At 41.2% G+C, this 27,673-nt stretch overlaps 1 protein-coding gene across 1 annotated transcript in view; it reads left to right on the forward strand.

Moving 5' to 3' along the window:
- LOC126260492 (methyl farnesoate epoxidase-like) overlaps positions 1-27,673 on the forward strand; it is a 227,389-nt gene that overhangs the window by 85,352 nt on the left and 114,364 nt on the right. Inside the window, exon 3 of the mRNA XM_049957820.1 lies at positions 15,724-15,942. Coding sequence (XP_049813777.1) covers positions 15,724-15,942 — 219 coding nt within the window. The remainder of the gene's footprint in view (positions 1-15,723; positions 15,943-27,673) is intronic.

Genomic DNA, 27,673 nt, shown 5'->3' on the forward strand with positions numbered 1-27,673 from the left:
AAGCCTACAGTTTAAACACCAGTGGCAGTTAGCATATCAGTGTCAGTGTAATATCAATCCAGGAATTCTACCCAGTGGTAGCATTTGAAAATCCTCCATTTAATGACATCAAAGTAATGTTATCTGAGGTGAATGACGTCGTCTTTGCTATGTGTCAATGGAGATTTCAACGTTGTTCCATGGAAACAATGGATGATCTTAGTTTTATCCAGCCAATATCTAAGGAAGTTGCAAAGCATCGCCCCCGGTAGCCTCAGAGAACACGTACGTTGTATATCATATAACAGCTTGTCGGAGACACAGTGTTAAGTTATTGAAGAACATAATGCTGTTCAACAGAAATTGCAGTTGTTAAAATTAGGACAGTTGTAACAAGATCAGTCTCTCCCAGAAATGTTTAAACCAGTAACACTATGGATGGAGGTAGGAAAGAAGAAGAAGTGGGAGGATGTGCTATTACAATTTCACCATCCTTCACAGTGATTTTGCCTAAGACAGAACGTGCAGGGACATCAAAAGGAAATCTTATATGTTTGGTAATCACCCTACACATTTAACCAAGAAAGCAATGCAATTTGGGAATGAGGAATTTGAAAGAACACCTGGTGTTGTTCTGCTGCAGGGAATACAGTTCAGATGAAGGAAATCACATCGTCATTTCAGAGCTTCAAGAAAGATGTAGCATTTAGGACTCACTGAGACAGTTGTTACTGAGCTCCACAGGCTAGTGCCCAAGACATTCTCGTGCAGACATGTAATAGTACAAGGACTGGGTGATTTATGATAGGCTGATCTCATAGATATGTGAGAATACTCATTATCAAATAAAGGTTTCAAGTAAATTTTAATGTTCATTCAGTAGACACACATCCAAAATGCTTGTGGGCTCTGCCGGTTAAGGTAAAGACAAAGAAGAATGTTACACAGCTGTTTGAACAATTGCTGCAGACTGCAAATAATCTGTGACCTGACAACCACCAAACCGACCATAGATCGAATTTTACAATAGCATTTTAAATCGGTAATTTATAATATGTAATAAACCACTAGTCAACATTCTCCCATTTGAAAGCTAATATGTTGAACAAGACAATGAGAAACCAGATGTGGATGCACTTTAATCTTCAAGGGTCATACAAATGGCTAAACATTCTACCACAAATTATTGACGACTATAACTGGTGTGCATTTCGAAATACAAAGCTGCATTTGAGAAGTATTACCTGCCAAACTGGTCAATGGAGATATACGCAGTCTCCAAACGGCAGTGCACATACCCATGAACTGTCGTGTTAAAAGACAGCTGTGCTGAAGAATTTGCAAGGGAGCTTTTACATAGAGGAATTGTAGAAAAGTTCTGAATTAGACGTGTTCCTTCTCGAGAGCATCATAAGACATTGAGTGAGCAAGGCATTAGTGAAATGGCACTGTTTACCATCAAAGGGCAACAGTTGAGCGAACGATTGCAATTTGCTACATAATGGGACAAGCATATATCAAATCACACAGAAACATGACATGAGTGCTAGGAAATGCATCAGCACAGATGCAGGGTTATTCTCAATAAACTACACACTGAATTTCATACCCTTGGATACAACTTCTGTGGATCTGGTACGAAGCTGGAAAAGCATACAGCTGATGATAATAAAGGAATTAATACTCTTTATGATGCATGCAAGAAGGACAGTATTCCTTACACCACAAATAAAGATAATTGAATTGCAGACCAAATACTATCTGATAAAGCCAAGCAAATATGTTGAAATATGGACATGGGTATAGGACAACAAATTGCAGTATTCACAGTAAGTGAAGCAATGTGTGCAAAACTTCAACTGAGGGCAGGAATAAGTTTCAGGCAAATTATGAATGCAGCTCATCGTATGCTAAAGAGGAAGAAAAAACTTACGAGATGTTTAATAAATTGCACTGAATCAGCGGTGTCAGTGGCGAATGGTCTTGAGGCATTAAGGAGGAAAAAAAGACAAGTTAAAACGCCAAGGTTTCTGCCAGTACCTAAGACATCTGGTGGAATAATTTTTTTTTCTAATTTTTGAATTTTCTAGGTTGTTGGCCACTGGTACATCAGGAGAAGGAGCCGCTACTACAGGAGGCTAAAAAGACATAATATGAGTATGGAGGTCATGGCTTTTGGTCAAGGACCATATTTAAAACTGAACAATAAAGGGCTTACGCTGTTCATAGAGATACTACCAGACAGACCACTTACAAACATAGACCTGCTTCAACTGATCATAAAATTCAAAATCCGAAGTTTTCGCGTTTTTTTTTTGTGTGGGATACGTTGCCAAAGACCAAATGGAAATCCAAAGAATGCGGGATTTTCAGTTCAGATGTTGCAGGAGGATATGGGACTCAATGGATTGCATACAGAATACCATCTACTGCTTTCATCCATTCAGCGATTTAAGACCCCCAGAAGAATCGTGTCATAACTTTACTGCAACGAACCAGGTGTTCTACAATTTTCGACGCTACAAAAGCTGCAATTCATATCTCTATGGACATCTATGTCCAACGTTTCTCATGACGATTGCATAGAAACAAGCAGCATGCACACCACTGCATTAATTGAGGTTTATATGGGTGTTGCACACGCTAACTGTAGAAGAACGTTCATCTACATCGAAAGCAAACTACTTTCCTTCAATAGATCCAAGCAAGCTGGAGTGGAGGATTGCATTGTTTGAGCTGTAAATATACAATAGCTTAGCTAATATCACTGAGGCAAACAATAAACATGCTTGTAGGAGGTGGTGAAGTTATAATATCTCCTGCCTCCTACGATATTTACGATTTAAATGTGTGTGTAAAACAATTTGTAGAAAGGTTTGAGTTATAAGCAAACCTTAATAGTTTAAAACATACATAAAAACAAGGGAAGAGACTGTGGACTTTAGCCGTAAAAGTTCAGTAAGATCGTTATTAGATTTCTCAAGGGGTTAAGTGCTGGAGAAAAATACTGACAGTATTTACTGGTTGAATGTACAAGTGGATATGCTGTCAGTCAGTACGATTTGTGTTTAGTGTAGTGTGATGATGAATACGTACTTTAATAACAGGGCAATCCATACTGTATACGGATTAATTCCTATGGTGAGCCCAGGTTATAAAATTTTGGTGGTTCTTAACAAACCGATATATCTGCCAGTATTCATACATTAGACCACCTTAAGCTGAATATCATAGATCAGAACGCAAATCTACTTGAGTTTAACAGTGAGGAAATTATAATACCTCTTCTTCTGAAGCAGCATCGTGAGTATAAAGAATGAATTCAACGCATGTAACGGTCAAAAGACCGTTTTGCAACGGAAGCGTAATGTGAAAACACGTGAGAATTAAGAGTTTCTTAAATCGATAGGATTGAAACCTCTCAGTGAGGTCGCTCTATATAACAACTCCAGCTGAGTATGATGAGCGTATTATTAGTCAGAAATATGTTCCCCACAAACTTTTTGTGTCAGCGACGTTTAATAATAGTAACTTGATATGAATTACTCAACACCAAGATGGTTCAACAATTCGAAGTAAGAGCATCCTATAATTGGAAGTCGTATTTACACCTAAGATCATTCCAGCAGCAGAAGCGTTGACATTGCACTGTACATATAATGCATTTGACTTTCTCTTACAAGAAAAACGAAACGACCTTAATGACGTTCAAATGGACAGCAACAGAAAAGCGGGAATCACATCGGCTCTCAAACCTATTATAAAACGCTGGACAGTTCATAGACTGATCGACCGATGGCCTCTTTATAGTGTGTTTCCCGCTAAAAATGTTAATGGGCCTTATTGATGATAGTAAACACGTCATTAAGAACATTAAACGGGAGCTGATTCTAGTTCGAAGCGCCGTTAGCAATAACTCGTATATTCAACGAGAAGGAGAAGAGATTGAAATTGTGCTGGATAATTTTGTGTGCAAAGTGCTTCATATATCTCTATTGGACGAAGAAAACTTGAAAGTTTTATGTGTACCAAATTCTGGAGTTCAGCTGCTATTTACTTTCCGTTCATTGTAGCTGTTGGAATACCCTGTCCTTCCAGAGTAATAACACCAAGTGTGGATGACTAAGACCGACTAGAAACGCTTCACTTCATTATTCTAGCACTGCAGACAGGCAGGGAGGGATATCTGAAAAAGGATTAGAGCGTATTTGATAACAGTAAACTAATCAGTGATAGATTTTACCTAAACTCCCAGTTTTTTCCCACTCGGTAACTTACAGTTTTGCTGGGACAAATACGTATATTGCTTATTGTATGATATGTAAGCAAAATTTTACTCTTCTTACTACAAGTTTGATGATGGTTTTGGATTCAAACTCAGCACACAGAAGTTTAAGGATTTATCATCCATAGTGGTGATAAACTGTTCAAAGTAATGTGAGGTTGTGAAGACTGGAAGTTGAATGTATATATCGAATTCGAATAATTGCAGAAATTCACTGCAGGTACCATAGCGCACGCATTACTGCTACATGACGGCGTCATAAACTACTCGTCCCTAATTGGAATTGTGCAATGTATAGTGCAAATGTAGAGGTTACCCGCATGTGGAGTGTTTTACAACGACGCCTCGAAGTGCAAACATCATGACAAATGCACAAGGGTTTTATGATGAGCTACAGCAATTTGTATTGAAGATGTTGCATTCATCACATTCTCCGACCCAGACAAGTATTAACATGGTATTCCACCATCGACGCTCCCCCAAATCATTTAGTTCAGTGTCGTGTGCTAAACGTCAGAAAACGGAGGTGTGGTTGGCACTATTTTAAAATGCAAAACACTGGGATGATGATGAAGTGGTGAGTGAACATGTGGTGTCATCGCTCCGGACTAATGATCATAGATTCAGCATAGTTTATGTCAAAGGTCGTGAAAAGATGACGTGGTTCCAAGACAGTTATAAAAATGCATCTGTTCAGCATTTCAAAACACCCCAATACCTAGACCTCAACCAGCTGAAGTGTGGATGAGTTTTTGAACGCTTCAAAAAACGTACAATTAGTATTTTATTTACCAGTATTTAAACTGTTTTTTTTCTAAAAAGCTCTGTATCCATTTATTCACTTCATATTTTTTCACCTCCTCACATATGGCCTTCAGATGAGTACTTAAAAGATACAGTGTGTCCTCCTGAGCCAGCAGGCTCAAATTCGTCTGGTTTAGCTGTGTCTGTGTCTGAATTTGACTTGGCCGAGTGCTGGAAGGAAGTTGCTGGGTCATCTACATGCATCACATAACACAAGCTCTGCAACACACGTGTTTGCAACCAGCTCCGCAGTACCACCAAGGAAGTCGTCTTACATCATAGGCTCTTTCGAGTAGATCCTCGTTTTCCACATTTGGACACATGATCACGAAAAAATTAATGACATCATTGTTTTATCAGGATCGCTTTCCACACGCACATGTAAATGCATGACAGCTCTTTGCTACACTAGAGTCGATGTCATGCATGTGGAGAAAAATCTAACGCAACATTTGTTGGACGAATTGCGCAGAAAGTTCCACAAAAATATCCCGCTGGAAGTGGTTCCTCGTCACACCACCAACAGGCGAACATGAAAACAGGAGTGCTGTACATGCCCATGAATTATAAAGGACAGGTTTCAGAAATTAGTGCTAGGCAATTTCATAATACCAATTTGCGTATAGGTTTTAAGATTCAGACACCATGTGAATACAAAAGCCTTGAAATTAACGGCAGCAGGTGTCTATAATCCATAGTATGGAAACTATCCAAAAGTTTATGTATGGCACACTGCCAGTACGTTTGAAATACTCCTCAAAGATCACACTTCAGTTCAGAATAATAAAATAGTACTTGGTGAGAATTTTCTAACACCACAGGATGCTGTTTGAACTAGTGATGTGTACTTGGAAGTGCTGCAAAGTGAGCTTAAGGGACACTTCCTGAAAATATTTGAAGAAACTAAGATTTTTACACACCATCTGCAACAGTCTAGCAACACATTAAGGCAGCATAACATTTTATGAAAAGTGCATTTGTTAGAGCCTTTGAAGCGTCTTTCAGTCGCGTCTTTCAGTCGCCCACTTCACTACAGAGTAGGTGTGATCAACAGCCCCACTCTCCACGAAGAGTAGTGGCAGTGCATCGGTTAAAGCACTGTCCTAGCCAGCATGCAGACTGGCTTCCAAACATACTACAAAGCTGTACGTCAAACAACGCCACCAAGCTGAAACAAATGCAACTAACCATAACTGTCACACCTTGTTCCCTGTAGCTTCAGCAGCTGCACATAGTTTCAATTTAGTAATTTATTGTTTTACACCTTTTGTGGTTTTATACTTTCAATATTTTTAAAGATTTTTAATGACGCTTCATGCTGTTCTAGGTCCTCTACATAATCCCACTTACGTAATTTTACGATCTTTTCGTCTCGCATTATTTATACATTCATTCCATGAATCACTGCTCCTTCAAACTTCTAGTTACGTTCGTTATATATAGCTAAATTTTTTCCAGTTTTGGAAAATATTATTATAGTCCATCAGATCCCCAGTAAAACACTTACTTTCTGTTTCCCATTCTCAGTGCGTTGCTTTGTCACTGCTTCACCAGCAACAATATTCTGGCATTTCACATTTTTAATCTGTGAATTTACAACCTTTTTTCGTAACATTATCAGAGTTTTGATCGCCAGAGGAACACAGAATCTGTACCAACTGTTCCTGCTGCGCTGCTTTGCGACTGTCTTCGCCTTCAGTGGCTTTAGTCAGGCTATCAACTACTATGTCCGTTAATTCACTGCTAGTCTACTTAGCCACTTCCTCAAGTGTATTTCGTTCTGACTTGCAACCCTCCACACCACTACATACCTCATCTTATTACTCATCGATTCCACTTACTACTGGGTTCTCAACTGAATCGACACAACTGTTAACAAGACCAACATTAGCTAAAATTTTGCCACTTCTGCTGTAATATCTTTCAAATTATTCTTAATTAGCCACTGCCATTTTCTGCTCCACTCACTGCATCCGACTGGTTGCTGCCAAAGTCTCGAGCGCAGCACGCCTTTGCATTGCCTCTTTCTTCCTTCTTGCGTTTCTTCCATGTCTACTTTCCACATGATTAACTACTACTGCTACACATTAGTATGTACAGAAATTCTGCAAATTCTAAGCTCAGAGCCTCCACACGAAACTGCCTTAACGCTTTAAAGACCTAGAGTACAAATTTTCACTACTGAAATGTTTTGATGTAATTTCTAACTTTCCTGTTTTTATTGATAAAATTGTAGCTGATATTTTATTAGTTGCATCACATTGTGGTGACCATTTTGATATGCTTGCATTTGCCTTACCATTCTTTCTTTAATAAACACATTTAAGATTGACTATCTTTTGTAAGTATTAAACTCTTGCCAGTGTCCAGATTTACTTACTTAAGAACAGACGAGCTGCCGGCATCTTTTCTACTGTTAGGGTGAAATCTGCTGAGTACCAGCGTTAATCCTCCTGTTGTCGCTGATCATACAGCCTTGCCATAGGAATTCTCAGATACCACCGCAGGCCCAAAGCTCCTCCAGCCCAACCAACACTTAAATTCAAATCTCAAATGTCTTCGTCAGCCTGTGATTTATCCAGCATATGTGTTATGTGGTCCGATTTCATCCTTTTTCCGAAAAATATTACCACCATAAAATCATTAGTAACGTGCAGAATACTAGAAAGGGAGATAAATATTGCTTTACGTACCCGCTTCTGGCTTGTAATAGAAATTACTCGAGTTATACAGTGCCTGCGGATACATATGAAACAAGTAACATCTGCAAGCAGTATAACTTCAAAAGCACCTCGATCCTCATCGCAGTCCCAGACCTGCCAAAATTCGAGAGGTAGAACTCTAATTATTCGGTTCATGCTTACTGTCTGGATGTAACTGAGAAAAAAACAAACCAGGAAACGTGAAGCATAAAGTAGTTGGGCCCCTCTACTTTTCCAAAGTAGTCGGTGATTGACTGATATTCTTCATAGGTGAGAAGCATCACTACATCTGGACCAAGCGCATGTCCCACCTACTTTCCTCCCGGTCGTCGAAACATCATAGGACATTTTTGCTGTAGACGCCTCAGTTCTTTTACTACGAGTATTCAGAAAGACATCTGATTGACTGTTTGAGCGAGGAAAATGTGGAAATCTCCACTGAATACAAAAAGTCTTAAAGTTCAAGAATGTCCAACATCAGCAACACCATCCCTTTGATGTTTACGCTGTCTTTGAGTGTTTACTAGTTCCTGTTGCATGCTGTGAATGCGATCCCGAGGCCCCTCACACCACTTTCAAAGAACGACACATACCATATGCAGTTGTATATCAAGGTGGACGCTCATATGATACTAGTCCAAGCAAATTTGAATGATACAATAGGGATCATCCTGCAAGATAGTTGCTCTCCAACCTCGAAAAACTTTCGTTGTGTGTTGATATTATTTATGGCAAAAACATTCCGACCAGATCGTGAGAGAATGACGCCTTATACAAGCAGATAGCAGAATTTTATATTTGTGGCCTGCCATTGGATATAACAGATGAAACGGCACTTAGATACCATTGTCATCTAATGGGAAAGTTCTGCACTGCAGCTAACAGGGCACGCTACTTGAAGTTCCAACTGCCACGACAAAAACCGGTTTTTTCGTAACTTAAGCGGTTGTCATGTTCACTTTATTGTTGAGCATTTAACGTCATTTTGTGTTGAAGACTGGGCAGGTCAGTGTCATACTTGACAATGTAAAAAAAATACATTTTCATTCTCCAAATGAATCATATCTAGAAGATCGCCCCACTTCCTAGATTCCTTACGAAACATGCACGCCCCTCTTCAGAAACATTCTGAGACAATAAATCTGGAAGATATGTGTGTCACCAGAGCTGCCTACTCCATTGACACAAAATTTCAGCTTGTGATGAAGAAAGAAGTTTTCTGTTACAAATACCGGGATTCGATGGAGAGACTCCGTAAAACCATTGCCCACATTCACTAGGAAACTCACAATAACTATAATAACGGATGCGAAGGATTTGTATGCGATGAATGCTGGCAGAAATTTAACATTTCTAATTTTGGGGAATATTCTAAATTTTACATGTAAAGAGATGTGCGCTTGTTCACAGACGTTTTTGAGAAATTCCAGAGTGTATATTTGGGTGGATACACTCTGGATCCTGCCTTCTATTAACCTGCGCCAGGACTTCCGTGTCATGCATTGTTAAAGAAGAAACACGTATCTGAATCGACCTGTCATCATATTGAAAGATGAGATCCAAACTGTGGTACTGATGCTGGTAATGAATATGTCCACGAGGAAGACCTTGAATATCTCATCACTTTGCATGATCTGCACACGACTTAGCACTGTGTTTCGAGTGCCTAGTCCCACAAAATACTTCTGGCCCCAAGACAATGCTGTGGAATAAGCAGAGATAAATTCTACACTGCAGAAACCTCCAGCAATGTCTCAGCTTGGGGATGCAACTTGTTACAATCATCTGTATTATCTCCTACCAGCACTACAGGAATATCCAGTAAAGTCTCAGGTTGGGGATGCAACTCGCTAGAATAACCTACGTTATATCCTTTGACCAGCATGCCTGGTTAAAGAAGTACTTTGATGTTAATAACGAACAGAGTGATTATGAGAAAGATTTTTATAAATTAGTAAATAATTCAGTCGCGAAATTCATTTAGTTCACTTTTAGGACTGGTGTGATGACGCTATAGGTTACGTTGCCAGGCCAAATTTTAAGTGGGCTACAATCTTCAATGGAGAACTGGTGACTGTGGAGATGGCTAAGGCTTAAGTAGAGTTACCGAAGCCTATCTATATGGGTAGGTGTATTATGGACCTCTCCGAACTCTACATGTACAGATTCCAGTGCGAGTTTGCTAACTTTGCTCGTGTTACCTTATAAGGATGCAGACACTTTCATATACTAGGCTAAAGACCATGATTCATATGAAGTAATTAGCTACAATCATGAGGAATTCGACCTTACTGGACATGCAGCTGATATTCCTTACAGCATAACATCTTAGAACAAGAAAGTTATCGGCCTGATGAAAGATGAGGTGAATGGCTTGCATATCATGGAGTTTTTGGGGCTCAGATAAAAAATGTACACATACTGTACAGATGGAGGTGTCACCCAAAGATGGCTTACGATCAAATCTATGAGGAGAGTCTGCAGAGCAGTGTTCTACCTCAGCATATGGTGCAGCAACTAATCTTTCAGCTGCTAGGCTATGCTATCATTAGTCATATCTCTCAATGTATATGTCATGTATTAACATGTTCATCAGCAAGGCTCTCTTGTACTTAGACACAGTTCCACTGTTGGTATTTTATAAACTCCAGGTGTGTTTGTGTGGTGTTATTGATTGACTGGGTTGAAAATACTACAAAAAAAAAAATTATATATTTATTTGCATAGCGACAACTACACAATATTCCTCCTGATTCTATACACACTTGTGAACTGTAGCTGCTGCTGTTTCATGGGGAACACCTCCATTTCTCTTATTTTTGTAGCTCTGATAGTTCGGTAATGACAACAAAACAGACTTACGCACACCGTTATGACACATCATAATAATAATTGTTTTAGAAGGATGAGTACTTACAGCAATTGCAGCGAGGGTCCTCTGAAGTAATGCAATTCTGTTATATTGTTGTTTTTGCTTCTTGTGTGGTGGACTGGACATACATTTTAAAAAGGGTATACGATTCCAGCATATGCAGAATGTTATCAGTGCACCCAGTCATGTAATGCATCTTCTTGCCATTCTTTTGCATTGTCTTTATTTGTTGAACAATATTCCTCTTGTCTACAGCCATATGCCCCTCCAGGATCGATGCATTCCATTCCTGATGCACAAATCTGTGAGTGTATTTCTATGCTAGATGTTTACAATAAATATACTTCTTAAAGCAAGAGTCCCATCAGTTTCAACACACGAGACCTAGGGGTATGTACAGAAAGCAAAGAAATGACAGCAACACTTCAATGTTTTGCATTTACAAATATCTTATACATTCTGCAATCTAAAACGATGTATTAATAAAGTAATAGAAGTTCTTGCTGGATGTACAATTTGTACAAAATGAGAAGTGGTTATTATCAAACTAATAATTAAGCTGAGACCAGAAGGTCATATCTCTTATTAATCCTGTGAAAGGTACTAGTGCAGGGCCCTGCAGTTACTCAGTACCACCTTCATGAGAAGTATACTTCTTTCAAACAAACAGATAGAAGAAACAAAATATTAATAATGATATGACGTTGTCTTTTGGCTTGTGGTTATTAGCTCCCAATGAATACATCTGTTTTTACATAGAACAATACGATTAACATTACATGAATCATGTGGTATACGAGGTGCGACACTAATGAGACTGATTTTCTTGACCTTGGTCTAAAAGCTGCTTCTAGTCCAAGCGGCACATCAATGCAAACTGCTCAGTCGTGAGTTGTGCTGTAATAAGTTAACAACTGTTTGTGTCTCTCGTCACGGAAAAGGAACCGCATAATTTTGCGCAACGGTATGCCATTGCTTTTTGAGTTAAATTGGGTGAAAACGAGACGACAACTTACGGTAAGCTTCAGAAGGCTTTTGGAGAGGAGGTTATGTCAACAGCTCAAGTTTTTCATTGGCATAAAATGTTTAATGAAGGCACATTGAATATTGAATATGAAGAACGCAATGGACGACTATTAACCTCACGGACGGATGTCAGCTTGGCCAGGGTGTGTGAACTCGTACGATCTGATCGAAGATAATCCATGAAAATGATTGCAGAAGAACTGAACATCAATCGAGAGACGGTTTGTCTAATAATAACTGAAGATCTTGGTATGAGAAAGATCTATGCAGAAATGGTCCCCAAAAATCTCACACCACATCAGCGAGAAACATGGAAAAATGTGGCAGCCGATCTGTTAGAGCAAACGGAAATCAATCCAGAATTGTTGAGCCGCATTATCACTGGTGATGAAAGTTGGTTTTTTCAGTACGATCCAGAGACAAAACGCCAAAGTTCGCAATGGTGCTCAAAAGGATCACCAATACCGAAAAAAGCTCGCATGTCGAAGTCAAAAGTGAAATGCATGCTTGTGTGCTTCTTTGATTCCAAGGGAATTGTTCATAAAGAGTGGGTGCCTCTTGGACAAACAGTTAACCAATATTACCACAAAGAAATTCTAGAAAGACTTGGTAAAAGAGTTCTTCATGTCCGTGCCAACATTGCTGATGATTCGATTCTCCATCACGATAATGCGCTATCCAATACTGCTCTGTCAGTAAAGCAATTTTTAACCTCAAAACAAATTTCAAATTTCAGTACTACCACAGCCACCTTATTCGCCAGATATCGCTCCGTGCGATTTTTTTCTATTTCCAAGAGTCAAAAGGGTGGTCAAGGGACACCATTTTCAAACAACCCAAGATGTCCAAAAAGCTGTGACGAGGATCTTGGAGGATATTACAGAAGATGAGTTCCATAAATGTTACCATCAATGACAGAAGTGCTGGAAAAAGTGTGTGCAATCAGAGGGGAACTACTTTGAAGGAGACAACTAAACCTGACTTAAACGTAAGCAACATTTTTTTTCACATCAGTCTCATTACTTTATTGTCGTAGAAAGACCTACTATTCTGGATAGCCATGAAATATACAATCTGCAAAAACGCTTTGATCAACGAAATACTGGCTTGCTCAGTTATGAACAAATACAGTACGTAAGCAGAATGGAAGCTGCCCCATGTTAATCGTAACCACGAATACTACTCTGCTATTTATTCTGCTTTCATAACCTTGGAGTATTACTTTCCTAATGTGATCACCAAATCATAAATAAAAGAAAAACATTACCTAGTATTCTAGAGTAGACGTATGGAGAAATACTGTATACAGTTCTCAGTATGACGTCGTGAATGTGAATTGTAAGCTGCTTTCAGATTTCGCTCTCCAACTTTCTCAGTACGATTCAATACAGTCACGCTCAAAAGCAAACCCCATCACACACAAGTAAATGCACACCTTAACTCCGGAACAGCTCAAATGGAACACACACGCAAAAGAAGGTTTTTCGCTCCTACAAACGTGCAAGCCGTGTAGAGCGTCTCAGCGCCCTCAGTTGTCATTCGTTGATGCCGTTCTCCTCTCAAAGATCTTGGGCAAGATAAACTAGCATGACAGATGTAGAAATGAATATACGGAAAATCAGTCATTGAATGCAGATACGATAGCAGAGATTATTCACGCGTAGTAGGCCTAAACATGCAAGAACAAGTGTGTGTGAATCCCTAAGGGACCAAACTGCTGAGGTCATCGGTCCCTAGACTTACATACTATTTATACTAACTTATGCTACAAACAACACACAGACACACACACACACACACACACACACACACACACACATACACACACACACACACACACACACACACACACACACACACACACACACACACACGCGCGCGCGCGCGCGCCCGAGGAAGAACTCGAACCTCCCGAGGGAGGGCCTGCGCAATCCGTGACATGGCGCCTCTAAACGAGCGGCCACACAGGGCGGCATATGCAAGAACATAGGAGGAAGGAAAAATATTAGTGCTTAACGTTCTGTCGACGTAGAGGTTATCAGAGATGGGGCACAAGCTCGGAAAGTTTCTAGGTTGTGGAAAGAAATTTTCCATGCCCTTTCAAAGGAAATAGCACACGATTTCCCTGGAGATGTTTAGGGAAATCACGGAAAACATAAATCTGGATGGCCGGACTTAAATTTGAACTGTTGTTCTCCGGAATCACTGCACCATCTCGCTCGGTGTAAGAATGTAGTATATGGAAGTTGCCAAATTATGACAAACAACTTTCAATATTTACTTTTTATGTCAAAACGAAGATCGTTTGTGTAGCAGTTGCTCAAAGAAGGGGACAAGAAAATAATTTTTCTCCTTTGTGTGGATGTGACAGTTATTCATGAGCAACTGAAAGTTCAGTTTCACTCAAATGTTTTCGTTTAGTATAACTGACCAGAGCCAATTTTTTTCTTTTTACGTACACTATAAGACAAAAAAAAGAACAACGCATGGCAAAAGAGTTATGCAAATTGGTCATAAAATAATATTCATACAGTTATAGACCTAAATACAATATTGTAAACTTTGTCGCCCAGTGGATGGATATGTGACTTTGCAGCGCAATTTCACCGCATACCTGACACGGTTAGTGAACAGGGGATATATCAATACCAGGACATAACGTTCTTGCGAATTTCCATGTGCTCAGCTGGACAGTAACTGTTAGTCACATACAATCACATGAATAATATACCCAGATATCAGCGTTTGAGACAGGACGAGTAGCTAGGTTCAAAGAAGCTGCTTGGAGTAATCGGCAAATCGCCCGACATTTGAATAGGAGCGATACCGCTATCTGAAGATGTTGACAGGAATGGGTGAACCTTGGTCGAACACAATGTCAAGAAGGAAGCGGACATCCTACGGCGTAAACAGAACATGAGAACTGAGCAGTCGTCAGAGATGCGCTCAGAGTCCTGGATTCATTGTTATCATCAATCCGACATGCAGCTGATGCATCAGTGACCACAATGACAATTAATAGACAGCTTATAGTAAAGGTTTTGAACTAATGGCGCCTCTTGAGCCGACTACCGTTGACCTCTGTACTCCAACACGCCCATTTTCAATGGTGCTGGGCACATTTTCCCTGGAATCTCATTGACCGGAGTAGAATTGTCTTCATTGATGACTCCTGCTTAGAACTGAACCCCGATTAACCCAATGACCAGTGAACACGTGTCTGAAGCAGCAGACAGCTGGGGGATACCGACCTGACTGTCGCCAGCCAATGGCCTGATAGCTAGGAATGATGCTCTGGGGTGCCATTTCGTTTCATAGCGTGACCACTTTGTTATCCATGGCGCCCTTACAGCAGAGAGGTACGTCGACGATATTCCATGCCCCATTTTGTTGCTCTTCATGGAAAACAATCCTGGGCTTATACTTCAGCAAGATAATGCCCACTCTCACATGGCGGGAGTTTATACTACTTGTCTCGGCGCTTGCCAAACCCTGCCTTGGTTAGCAAGGTTGCTGGATCTCTCCCCATTTGAGAACTTCTGGAGCATTGTGGACAGAGGCCCCCAGCAAGCTTGCGATTTTGACTATCTAACGCGTAAATTGGACAGAATTTGGCATGATACCCCTCAGGACTACATCAAACCACTCTGTCAATCAATGTCAAGCCAAATAACGTCCAAATACTCCCACGCTCTCCAGGCTTGTCCTGTGTCTCCAATGTCCTCACATGGCATTGTCCTGTTCTTCTTTCCTTTCTCGTGCGGTAGCGTTCTCGCTTCCCGCGCCCGGGTTCCCGGGTTCGATCCCCGGCGGGGTCAGGGATTTTCTCTGCCTCGTGATGACTGGGTGTTGTGTGATGTCCTTAGGTTAGTTAGGTTTAAGTAGTTCTAAGTTCTAGGGGACTGATGACCATAGCTGTTGAGTCCCATAGTGCTCAGAGCCATTTGAACCATTTTTTTTTCTTTCCTTTCTTTATTCGTTTGGCTTGATACCGAATTTCGGGTCTGACTGGCCGTCAAACAGTTAACTGATGGATATGTGTGTCGGTTGCACAGGAGTAACGTTGGTGGACGGCAAGCTGTGGCAGGAGCAACGCGCCTTCGTGATGCGTCACCTGCGCTCGCTGGGCTTCAGTGGGGCTGCCATGCATGCTCAGGTGGGGAAGGAGGTGCGCGCCCTGTTAGACGTACTGAGCAATAGCCGTGGAAGGCCGACACAACTCAATAAGCTGCTGGCGCCCTCCGTGCTCAACGTCATCCTCCAATTCTGTGCTGGTGAGTACACCCGTCCACTCATGCCCTGCTAGCTAGTGTCTGCGAGGTGCTACCTAAAAATTTCGAGAACGCCCCCTAGTAATCAGAAAACTTACACCCCATCTTTATGCCCACTGTCACCTTGAAAGTAGTCTCCATCCACTTGTATGTAACACTTCCTGGTATTTTTCCCTTTCTGGAAGCATTGCTGGAAGTCTGCTGGATGAATTGGACTCACTTGTTGCAATACCATTGGAATCTGTTCTATATAATCCAAATGCTGTCCTTTCAACTTTAGTTTTATTTTCGGGAAGAGGAAGAAACACAAGGGGCTAGGTTAGGTGAGTAGTAAAAGTGGGAGACGGTTCCCATGTTATATTTTGCCAGGAATTCCCTCATAGGGAGCGAGGTGCGTGCATGAAGCAGCAACCAGTCTTTGTTCTCCCATTGCTCAGGCTGTTTGCATGTAACATCTTCTCTTAATCTCCTCAAAGCATCTCTGCGACTGCCTGACCACATGGAAGAAATTCCTTATGTTCAATTCCATGGACGTTAAAAAACAAAAAGGAAAAAAAAAACCATTAGCAATTACTTGGTGTTGCTGCGAACTTGGCGCGGATTTTTGGGTTGTGGAGACGATGGTATCTTCCATTGCTGGTTTGTTCCAGCGCCATGTTTGCACCTGGTGGCCAAAATTGTAACTAATATTTTTCCACTGTAAATCGATTCCACATTAACGCAATAGCAAATCTACCAAATTTTGCTGTCATTCGACAGTTACAGTTCACATTGGATCTCTGCGAGTAGCTGCACTTTACTTGTAACCGCCTAGTACTTTCGCGATCGTTCCCGGATTCGGATATAATGATGTTGGTCCGAGGGTTGACTCCCGACCATCTTTATTCGCTTAAACCACTCAGATCTTCTTGCTTCACTTAAAGCTTCCACACCAAAAGCCTCCTTTAGCATGCGGAACGATTCAGCTTCAGTTTTGTGGCGTTTAAAACAGAATTTAATGCAGACGCTTTGTTCCTGCATGTGAGTCATTTCGAAATTCGCAGACACTGTAGAATGCGGTGTAAATAAATCAGCAATAACGTACACCACAATGCGCTCTCAATTTCGTCACGTGAAGACTGTCAATTGAAAGATATAACTGCTGACCGGTGTGGCCGAGCGGTTCTAGGCGCTTCAGTCGCAGGTTCGAATCCTGCCTCGGGCATGGACGTGTGTGATATCAGGTTAGTTAGGTTTAAGTAGTTCTAAGTTCTAGGGGACTGATGACCTCAGCTGTTAAGTGCCATAGTGCTCGGAACCATTTGAAAGATATAACTAGAGGCGCTTAGCAGCAGAAGATTGTGCTACTGATTGTTTGGGCACAATATTAAAATTTTAGGAAATTTTTGGTTGAACCTCGTACGTGGCGGTACTTCCTCTCCTTTTCACATATCTAATAGAAAATCTTCTCTTTAGAAATTTACACAGATTTCGCAAACAACAATCGTGTGAAACACGTGTCACTCAGCCGGCCGCTGTGGCCGTGCGGTTCTAGGCGCTACAGTCTGGAACCGCGAGACCGCTACGGTCGCAGGTTCGAGTCCTGCCTCGGGCATGGATGTGTGTGATGTCCTTAGGTTAGTTAGGTTTAACTAGTTCTAAGTTCTAGGGGACTAATGACCTCAGCAGTTGAGTCCCATAGTGCTCAGAGCCATTTTGAACCACGTGTCACTCAGTTCGTCCACGAGACCAAGAACACAGTGGATACTGGTGCCTAGACTGATGACGTCATCCTTGAATTTTAAGATCTCTTTTGATACTGCTACGTATTGTCTCGGGACAGCATTCGTCTCGTATCAGCATCGTTACTGGACTCAAGAGTTCTTAGCAAGGTCTTCACACATAAAAATAACTTTGGGCTATGACCGAAGCAAATGTTGCAAGGCCATTGCTGTTCGCAGATAATGCTGTTGTATATAGAGAAGTCCATCTTTATAAAATTGTTCCGAAATAGGTTGGAAGACGTGCAGAGGACTGACGTTTGGTACAGGGATTGGCACTTGGCCCTCAACATAAATTTTCCGACACCAAACACCGAGTGAAGTATCACAATTACGAACACTAGGCGTCACGGTAAACCCTCTTGACACGCTGCACAGCATTGAAGCTTATAGGTAAATGTTGTTGTCGTTGTGGTCTTCAGTCCTGAGACTGGTTTGATGCAGCTCTCCATGCTACTCTATCCTGTGCAAGCTTCTTCATCTCCCAGTAACTACTGTAACCTACATCCTTCTGAATCTGCTTGGTCTATTCATCTCTTGGACTCCCTCTACGATTTTTACCCTCCACGCTGCCCTCCAATACTAAATTGGTGATCCCTTGATGCCTCAGAACATGTCCTACCAATCGATCCCTTCTTCTAGTCAAGTTATGCCACAAACTCCTCTTCTCCCCAATCCTATTCAATACCTCCTCATTAGTTATGTGATCTACCCATCTAATCTTCAGCATTCTTCTGTAGCACCACATTTCGAAAGCTTCTATTCTCTTCTTGTCTAAACTATTTATCGTCCATGTTTCACTTCCATAGATGACTACACTCAGTACAAATACTTTCAGAAACGACTTCCTGACACTTAAATCTATACTCGATGTTAACAGATTTCTCTTCTTCAGAGACGCTTTCCTTGCCATTGCCAATCTACATTTTATATCCTCTCTACTTCGACCATCATCAGTTATTTTGCTCCCCAAATAGCAAAACTCCTTTACTACTTTAAGTGTCTCATTTCCTAATCTAATACCCTCAGCATCACCCGACTTAATTCGACTACATTCCATTATTCTCGTTTTGCTTTTGTTGACGTTCATCTTATATCCTCCTTTCAAGACACTGTCTATTCCGTTCAACTGCTCTTCCAAGTCCTTTGCTGTCTGTGACAGAATTACAATGTCATCGGCGAACCTCAACGTTTTTATTTCTTCTCCATGGACTTCAATACCTACTCCGAACCTTTCTTTTGTTTCCTTTACTGCTTGCTCAATATACAGATTGAATAACATCGGGGAGAGGCTACAACCCTGTCTCACTCCCTTCCCAACCGCTGATTCCCTTTCATGCCCCTCGACTCTTATAACTGGCATCTGGTTTCTGTACAAATTGTAAATAGCCTTTCGCTCCCTGTATTTTACCCCTACCACCTTTAGAATTTGAAAGAGAGTATTCCAGTCAACATTGTCAAAAGCTTTCTCTAAGTCTACAAATGCTAGATTTATTTTCTAAGATAAGTCGTAGGGTCAGCATTGCCTCACGTGTTCCAACATTTCTGCGGAATCCAAACTGATCTTCGCCGAGGTCAGCTTTTACCAGGTAGAGGTACATGGCGCACACATATTTAAGTCACAGGCAGGTATGACTGCAATCGATATTTCACATGTTTTAGCAATTTATTGTTATTGTTATTATTATTAAGGTTTACATTAGAGTACTTTTTGTATGGTTAGTGAAGTGCTAGTGTAAAGCCCGCAAATGACGTCAATCTCTTTCACCATCTTGGAAAGCACTGCTTTTTTTCTGGGAGATGGGGCTCACAAAAGCTGGGACCACATTGACTTGTAGCACAGAAAAACCGCTATAATGTCATATTAAGCTCTTTAACTGTATTAGTAGGCTGTCTTTTTCTGTTCCGTAAAGTTATGTTACAACTTTTTCATTATTTTCAGTTTTTGTTTATGTTCGCTCTCAGATCGCTTACTACCTTTGCATTTTTTTTTCCTTGTTGATAGCTTTCATTCAGATGAAAGTGCATTCGCTTACGAAGCGCATTGCAACGAAGTCCTCCATTCATGGATACTTCTAATTTATAATGCCCTTTTACCTTACAAAAACTTTTGGGTTACGATTAATGAAATTGCGTGAAGTTCTCCTTCCATTTTCGAAACGAATTCCATAAATCTTCCAGTTGGCTTCAATAAATATCCTCTTGAAATTGTTCGAAACCAGTTCTTTCTTGAAACATTTACGTGGTCATGTAGTTTACCGTATAAATGTGCCAATTCGGGATGTTTTCGTTTAACTCTGTAAGAAACATATCCTGCAATCATCCCTAATTCTTTTGGCTGAGCTCTCATATTTCTGTTTCCATGATTTCTAATCGTTAGCATAGGCAAGCATTGTCCCATTCGCAGCAGCGTTTGTTTTCACTATTAATGTTATCGTAGTTTCCTTTTCGTGCCCGAAAATTATTTCGCTCATTATTACACCCTAAATCACCAGCAGAGGATGGTAGATTCAGAGTTGCAACAGCATCAGTCTTCATTTTGCGTTTCGAGGGAATAACAATTGTTTACTTTTCAAATCTCTTTATAATCCGAATCAGTAAAATGTGTTGAGCACACACGGGTATTTTCAACTGAAAACCAACTTACACGTTTACAAGTATTTATCCATTTTCCTTTCGTTTCAGTGCTTTTGAGGAATATGTGAAGCTTAATTTCTGAGTTACTTAATTGTCTGCTGTCGTTAGTATAACTGGCGATCACACAGCAAACCATTGTATTTCACATATAAAGTCACTCTAAAAAACAAAACAAGAAAACAATATATTGATAATTATGGCGTAACTTTGGGCACAATAGTTATGATCCTGGATTCACATTCGAGAGGGCAGCACCCCAGATCTTCGTCCAGTTATTCAGTTTTAGAGTTTCCATGATTTCTCTAAATCACTGAATGCAAATATCGGGAATGGTTGCTTTGACAGGAAATGGCTGCTTTTTCTTTTCATTCTTCCTCCCAACCGAACTTGTGGTCTGTTTCTAATGACCTCGTCGTCGACGGGAAACTAAATCAGTCTTCTTTCTTACAACATGAAACGTTTTTATGATGGTTTCCCTGACTTCCTGTTGCTGGGATCAGACTTCGTTATTGTATTAGTTAAATATGCCTGACATGAGTCAATCTGGGGGAGATCTGCAGTCTATAGTAACTGAAGATAATTCACAAGCCAAGATAGCTAAAAAAGCATTTTATTCCATAACCGGTTTAGACAGAGCTGTGCTGTTATCACCGGATCTTATGCTTTTGAATTTTTACAACACATTATCCGTCAGTGTTACAAATCGTCTCACACGGAATATGTACACGCTATTACCATGAATACAACTACACATTGCCATGTCAAATGTAGAAGTATTATTTACAAATATAAACATGAATGTATAGTGCCGATTGCCAATATTCACTTTCATTACCAGTTAGCAGCTGGCGTGGTTGGAGCAGTTGCATGACCAGTGAGCTGTGCGGTTTTGGCTACATAATACATGACTGTTCTAGCATCCCTTACACAGTCAGTAATAATTAAATACTGCTAAAAATATCTAGAAATGGCGGATTGCAGTAATTGCTAAACTTATAACCAGAGGGTTACCACTGTAATTTGTTTAAAAATGATCCTGCATCTCCACAGTGTAACTTTTAACGTAGAAAGTGTGCTTAAATAATGACCCCAAATCCTCCACAGCGTAGCTGTTTGTAACAACAGTATTCTTTGTTTAAAAAATGAGCCCCAACAATTCGACAGAGTAACATTGCTTAAAAAAGACTCTCGCACAAGCAAATAGGTCATATCCACCATCCTGTTTATCCTTGTTCAAAAACCAGTATGCAGTGATAATAATAAATAATACTGGATATCCCACAGATATGCTACACAAACCATCCCTCTTGTATCACACAATAGTAATAATAACTCACAGGGCACACACATGTAGGGAGACTCAAGAAACGTTACTAAATGCCCCCCCCCCCTCTCTCTCTCTCTTTCTCGTGTATTTATAGGGTGCCTATAATTAAACTTTCGCTACTTGAGAGGGTCCCAAAGCAAAAAGTGTGATCGTAGGACAATAAAACTTTGTCGAAATATTTGTACTGACATACAGAAGATAAATTACGAATAAACCATTGAAAGAAACACTGTTTAACTAACACATGAAACAGTAACATTTGATAATTGTGTACCATGTTTACGCCCTGCGTTACAAACGTTGCTCAAGGTTCTGATCATCTGCATCCATGACAGATGGAGACTAAAGATTAGAGATTGTTCTACTGCTGCATAAAATATCTCCAGTGCGATGTTGGCTTCCCCCCACACTATACTCCTCTTCAATCTCTTATTGTGTTAGTGTCACACTGACAAACCCTGTCCTTCAGGCAACCCCACAGCCAGAAATCACACAGGTTCGAACCTGGTGATCTTGGTCGCCACACAGTTCACACATCTCCTGTTAATTCTAATTTCTGAATCATTTTCTTCAACCCCAGTGTGGAAAGAGAACCCCTCCGTATTTATTTTTTGCATTGATATCTGTGAAGAGTGGCAGCACCACTGCCGTTGTTTTAATAAAACAGCCCTATGAGTAAAGCCTTGGTCATCTTGTCCAGAGCCAACCTGACTGTCTGCAACTGTAATGCAAACTGGTGCTTGTGTTTCAACCCTGCATTACTGCACCAGTAATATCGTCTAATGGCAAGTCATTACATTAACACTACTAACAATGCTAATCCTGCAGCTCACTTTGTGGACATCATTCCTGTAACGTTGGTTACCCACATGGTAAATAACATCCGGTCTACACTGACTCAAGTGTCAAAATTTATTTATTATGTTGCTGTATGTCCAGGATCCCCTCTCACACTGCTTTCAGCCACTTTTGGCACATGAACAGTAAACTTAAACAATGTCAGCACTGTGGGGTTAGTAACCAACTAGCTAACCTACTAGCCCCTACAAGAACGAAGATAGCACAAAAACAATTTCTTTGCCCTGCCACATAGGCTGCCTTGCATAACAGGCGATTTGTGATGGAGTATATCGGCCTACCTTATCGACTTCCTACATGTCAGTGGAAAAAAAATGATTTTTAAGCCCCTGACACGTAGGCCATGCTGTACAACATGTCTATTGCTTTATACAGTGCTAAAAATGCAGATGGGTATGTCTGAGCAGAGAGAGAGAGGGGGGGGGGGGTTGAGGGTGGACAGAGGGAATGTGAATGAGGGTGAGGTGGACAGAGAGATGGGCAGAGAGAACGTGAGGAAGGTGAAACGAAGAAGGAGAGGAGGAGTTGGATAGAGAGAGGGTGATGGAAGAGGCAGAAAGGAGGAGAGGGAGATGCACTAGGCAGGTGGAAGGTGGACAGAGAGAGTGAAGGCAAGGAGGGGACAGAAAGAGGGAGTAGAGGCGTTGAACAAAGAGGAGGACATTCAGAAGGCAGGTGGAATTTGTGGAGGGGTAGTGGACAGATAGAGAAGGATAAGGGATAGCGGAAGACAGACAGATCATTTTGTGTACCAACAGCACACTTCACATACATCAACACTGTGAGTGTTAGAACCTTATATGTCCCATAGGAGCAGAGATACAGCCAAATAAATGGTTTTTCAATTCTTGCCATGCATGACAGGCATATTGTGTGGGAGCTGTATTGGTTTCCTTTTCGATCTCCTTCACATGGAAGCTTACACAACAGGGGCTAGATATGGTTCTCCACACCATTTATGCTGCCTTGCACAAGAGGCATATTGGAGTAGCATCGGCCTGCCTTACAGTCCTGCATATGAGGGCAGGCTTCACATCAGGGACAAAAAAGGTTTTCAAGGCCTTGAAATGTAGGCTGCCCAGCATGACAGGTCTGGTGATGAGGTAGTATCAGCTTGCTCTATTAACCTGTTTTGCAGGGGCTATACATGCAGATGGTCATGGGCGGAGGAATTTTGAGATGGATGAGATGTACTGTGGAGGGGATGTTGGGGAAGGGGTGGTAAATAAAGAAGTGCGGTTCCAGCATTCACATGAATGTGCATATACAAATGTTGGTTAAAAATGTTATTGCAAATTTTGGCTCTCACGTAAGTCTCAGGGGATGATTTCCACACTTGGTGCATTAGTACACTGTTGCACACACGCGCATTATTTATAGTTTTTTCAGTTAGCATTCATGAGTAAAGTTTACGCTAGGGAACAAAAATTAGGCGATTATTATAGCAAAATCAGTTTTTCACATCACAGTTCAATCACTATTTATTAGCGTTGTCTTTTTCCTTCACACAATGAAATTAGTACTGGTGAGGCGGTTTACAGTTTTACCTTAATAATAATTTCGAGCCCCCAATAGCAATAATGTAGGCTGCTATAAACGAAAATTACTCAATCAATTCGAACAGAACCACAAGTCCCACTGTCCTCTTTGTTCTAACAGTTTTGGCGCGAAAGCACACTTCGCCACATGTTCACATGCGACGATGTGTACCACGTAAATCGTACTCACGCAAATAATCGTAGCACTTCCAGTTCACCAAATATATGCTTGCACACTTACACTATTAAACAATACTCTTTGTCGAAATAAATCGGCGCGAAAAAGAATTCTCAAATGACCACATGGGCCACCTTCAAGTGGGGCTTGCTCGCCACCCACCCTCCAAAACGACTGACCAACGACTGACCCCTGGCCATTTTTTTTTTTTTAATAGAGGTGGAGCCCCTCCACGCCCACACCGGCATGATGGCCAACACAAAAGGTCTACTGCCATCTCTGCATAAGGGTTAGTATTCACTAAAGTGAGGTGTCGCAGGATGTGGGTACTGCGATGTTTGCGTACGTCTGGTTAGGATTAACCATTAATACGCGCTCATCTGGAGATAGATTGGTCGAAATCTGACGAAGGGTAGCGGTTTGAAGGGCAGAGGAAAAAAAAAAGTGCCAAGGCAAGAGCCAAGGGAAAAAAACCTCTGCGAAAGTTAGGTCGGGCGGCAAGAGCAGTAGCGGTTGTCTTGCTGCCTGCGATAGGTTGTACAAGGATAGGCTTTGTTAGTAGTGGGTATCATGCATGTCGATACCTTGATGTCGTGCGTTTGTGCTGCTCGGCGGCTGGTGCTGGTACAGAGTCCTCGTTCAGCGTCCTGCAACCTGCAACAGTTAGTTTTGTTATCGGTCTCGTGTCCGATGGTCATATACCGGAGGCACAGTGTGAGGGAGTGTTGGGAGATTGTTCGTGCGTCTGTGGGCGAGCTCGTCGGTGTCCCTGCTGTGGCCTGTTGGTCGGCTCTAATAGCAGCTGGTAGTTGCCAGTCAGTGTTGCTGATATGCAGGGGCTTACCGACGTTTGTCGCTGTTTGCGTATGTTAGTTTACCATAGGTGGTTATGCCCTAGCAAGCAGTGTCTTTGGCCGCTTGTGTTTCCACCTGTGGTTGTGATCGTAGTTTCCCAGAGGACCCCTGGCCAAGATGGCCGCCTGCTTATATAGGCTCGGATGTCCACCCAACTGGTTATTCAACTACCAATCTCACCAGTTAAGGTTACAAATTTTGATAGATACATCCCACGACAGAAATAAACACACCATCGGAACCGCGCTAAAAATTACATCTTTTTTACTATGTTACATTGATTTCTAGGATTATCCTATCGCCCGTAAATCAAGTTTTAGTTTTTGCAAAGTTTCGCCACTTAGCGCAAATTTGTTTGTTGACATCTGTGCCGCAAAGTTTTAACATAGAACTGCATATAGCACTGTTTTTAGACGTAATCTGTACCGATCTACACACTGCACTGCTCAAAATCTTCATATCTATAATTATTAATTAATTATTGGCGATAAATGTTAATAATCATTTGCAAACAATGAAAACTATTGCAACTTGAATGTATAGTATAACTTAACTCGTTTAAAATACGTGTGATGCCACCCAAAATATTATATTGTGCCGTTCTTTACGTCATGAATTTTCTATTGAATTTTATAAACAATTTTCCCTCAACTTTGTTTATTGCTCTTTACGGGCTTAATTATTTATGAGTCTTAACATGTGACTACGGCACTCGATCCGCTATGACGAAACGTTTTTAATGAGTGCTCGCTCATCCCTATAAGTTGTTATTTACTATTTTTATTAATCTTTGAGTATTCATGATATTAACCGATTTTGAGGTTACTGTAACTTTTGCGTCTCGTGACTTGAAATAAAGGTCGATCTTTCAGAAGGTGCATATCGCTGACCACAATCCTCTACCGCATCGCTCTTCACCGTAAGTTACATAGTTTTCGCATAATGCGCGAAAAACGAGACTACGCCCCAAGCTGCGGGCCACTATGCCGCCCGGCTGCGGAGACCGTCCCACCGACCGTTGCAAATCTCGCGCGGGCGCGCCACGCACTTCCACGAATCGCGCACTATGTAGCATGCTCGCTCTCCACAAAGCAATCCTTGCGTACTAGAAATATTCATCTAGTAACGGGGGTTTGTACCGTCACAATGTAAAGGGAGAGGGGGCACAAGGAGATGGACAGGTAGGAAACGAGAAGGAGATGGACAGTCAGGGAGCAGGATAAGGAGATGGACAGAGAGCTGGGAGGAGCAGAAAAAGATGGACAGAGTAGGGGGGATGGGAGGATGGACATAGAGAGGGGAATAGGACATAGAATGTGGGAAGAAGGACTTATATTTTGGAGAGGCAATTGGACAGCGAGACAGTGGTGGAAGAGATGAGCACACCACTGGTGAGAATGGGAAGAAGGGCAGGAGCGATGGGCAGATATGGAGAATGGAAGATGGATTAGGTAGATGGAGAGACCGAGCTGGAAGATGTTAGTAAACATGGGTCGAGGATAGGGAGGTAGGCAGGAGGTAATGGAGAAAGTGACAGGGCTGGAAGAGGTGAGCAGACAAATGGTGAGGGTAGAGAGGGGGCAGGATTTGATCAACAGGTGGGAAGAATGGGCGAGAAGCACAGGGACAGTAAGAAGGAGGAGGAAGGAGGCGATGGACAGAGGGAGGAGGGAGGTGGGGATAGACAGAGAATGGGGGTATACAGGTGGATACAGGTGGAACCATGAGGTGTACTGTGTCGAACATGTAGTTTATCGAAGGCTAGTGTTTAAAGAAACAGGCCATTTTTTAAAAAATATTTCTCTCTGTTACACTGTAATGTTGTAGGAATGGGAAATAAATTCTGTGCATACACATACACATGCTGCTTGAGGGCTGATGTATTTGGCTCATTATGTTATCTACATCTTTGTGGGCCTTTGACCTTTCTCATCTTGGACCACCATAACTGATTGTAAATTCACAGTGGTAGCCATCTCAGACGTCATATTGGGTAATGATTTATAGCAATAAGGATTCTGGAGTAATAAACTGCCTTAATTACACTGATAAAGATCCTAAATAAACAGCCTTACTTGCTCCCGAACCAAAAGGGTAACAGGCTGTCCTGACTGGTAATAAATTACATTGAAAGGGATAATAAAGTGTGTAATACAATTTAGTGATACAGATCCTAAACACTCTCTGCCCAACCGATAGGATGGATTTATATGTAAAGCAGTGGCCTGGACGGATGTATGAGGGGAGCTGTTAGTGTAGGGGGGTCATAAATCATCTTGGGTCCTCATGATGCATATGTATATGTGGTGTAAACTATGTAGGACTCGCTCAATCCCCATACTCGTAGATACTGTAGTTTGTCTACTTCATGTCAAACTTAGTGGTTTATACCTTGCTCTCCAAATTATCTAATTAGTTAAATAAAACAAATTGCAGTTTTAAAATCTTACCTCCTCTTGGCTAAATTTCTGCTGACCGCTATGAAGCCAGACCAGCCAGTTTAATGTTTGACACTGATCCTTTGAGCAAAGGAGCTACATTCAGTGTTAGCCTACCACAATAATTAATTAATAAGTTACAA

The sequence above is a fragment of the Schistocerca nitens genome, chromosome 5, assembly GCF_023898315.1.
Source record: "Schistocerca nitens isolate TAMUIC-IGC-003100 chromosome 5, iqSchNite1.1, whole genome shotgun sequence".
Lineage (NCBI taxonomy): Eukaryota > Metazoa > Arthropoda > Insecta > Orthoptera > Acrididae > Schistocerca > Schistocerca nitens.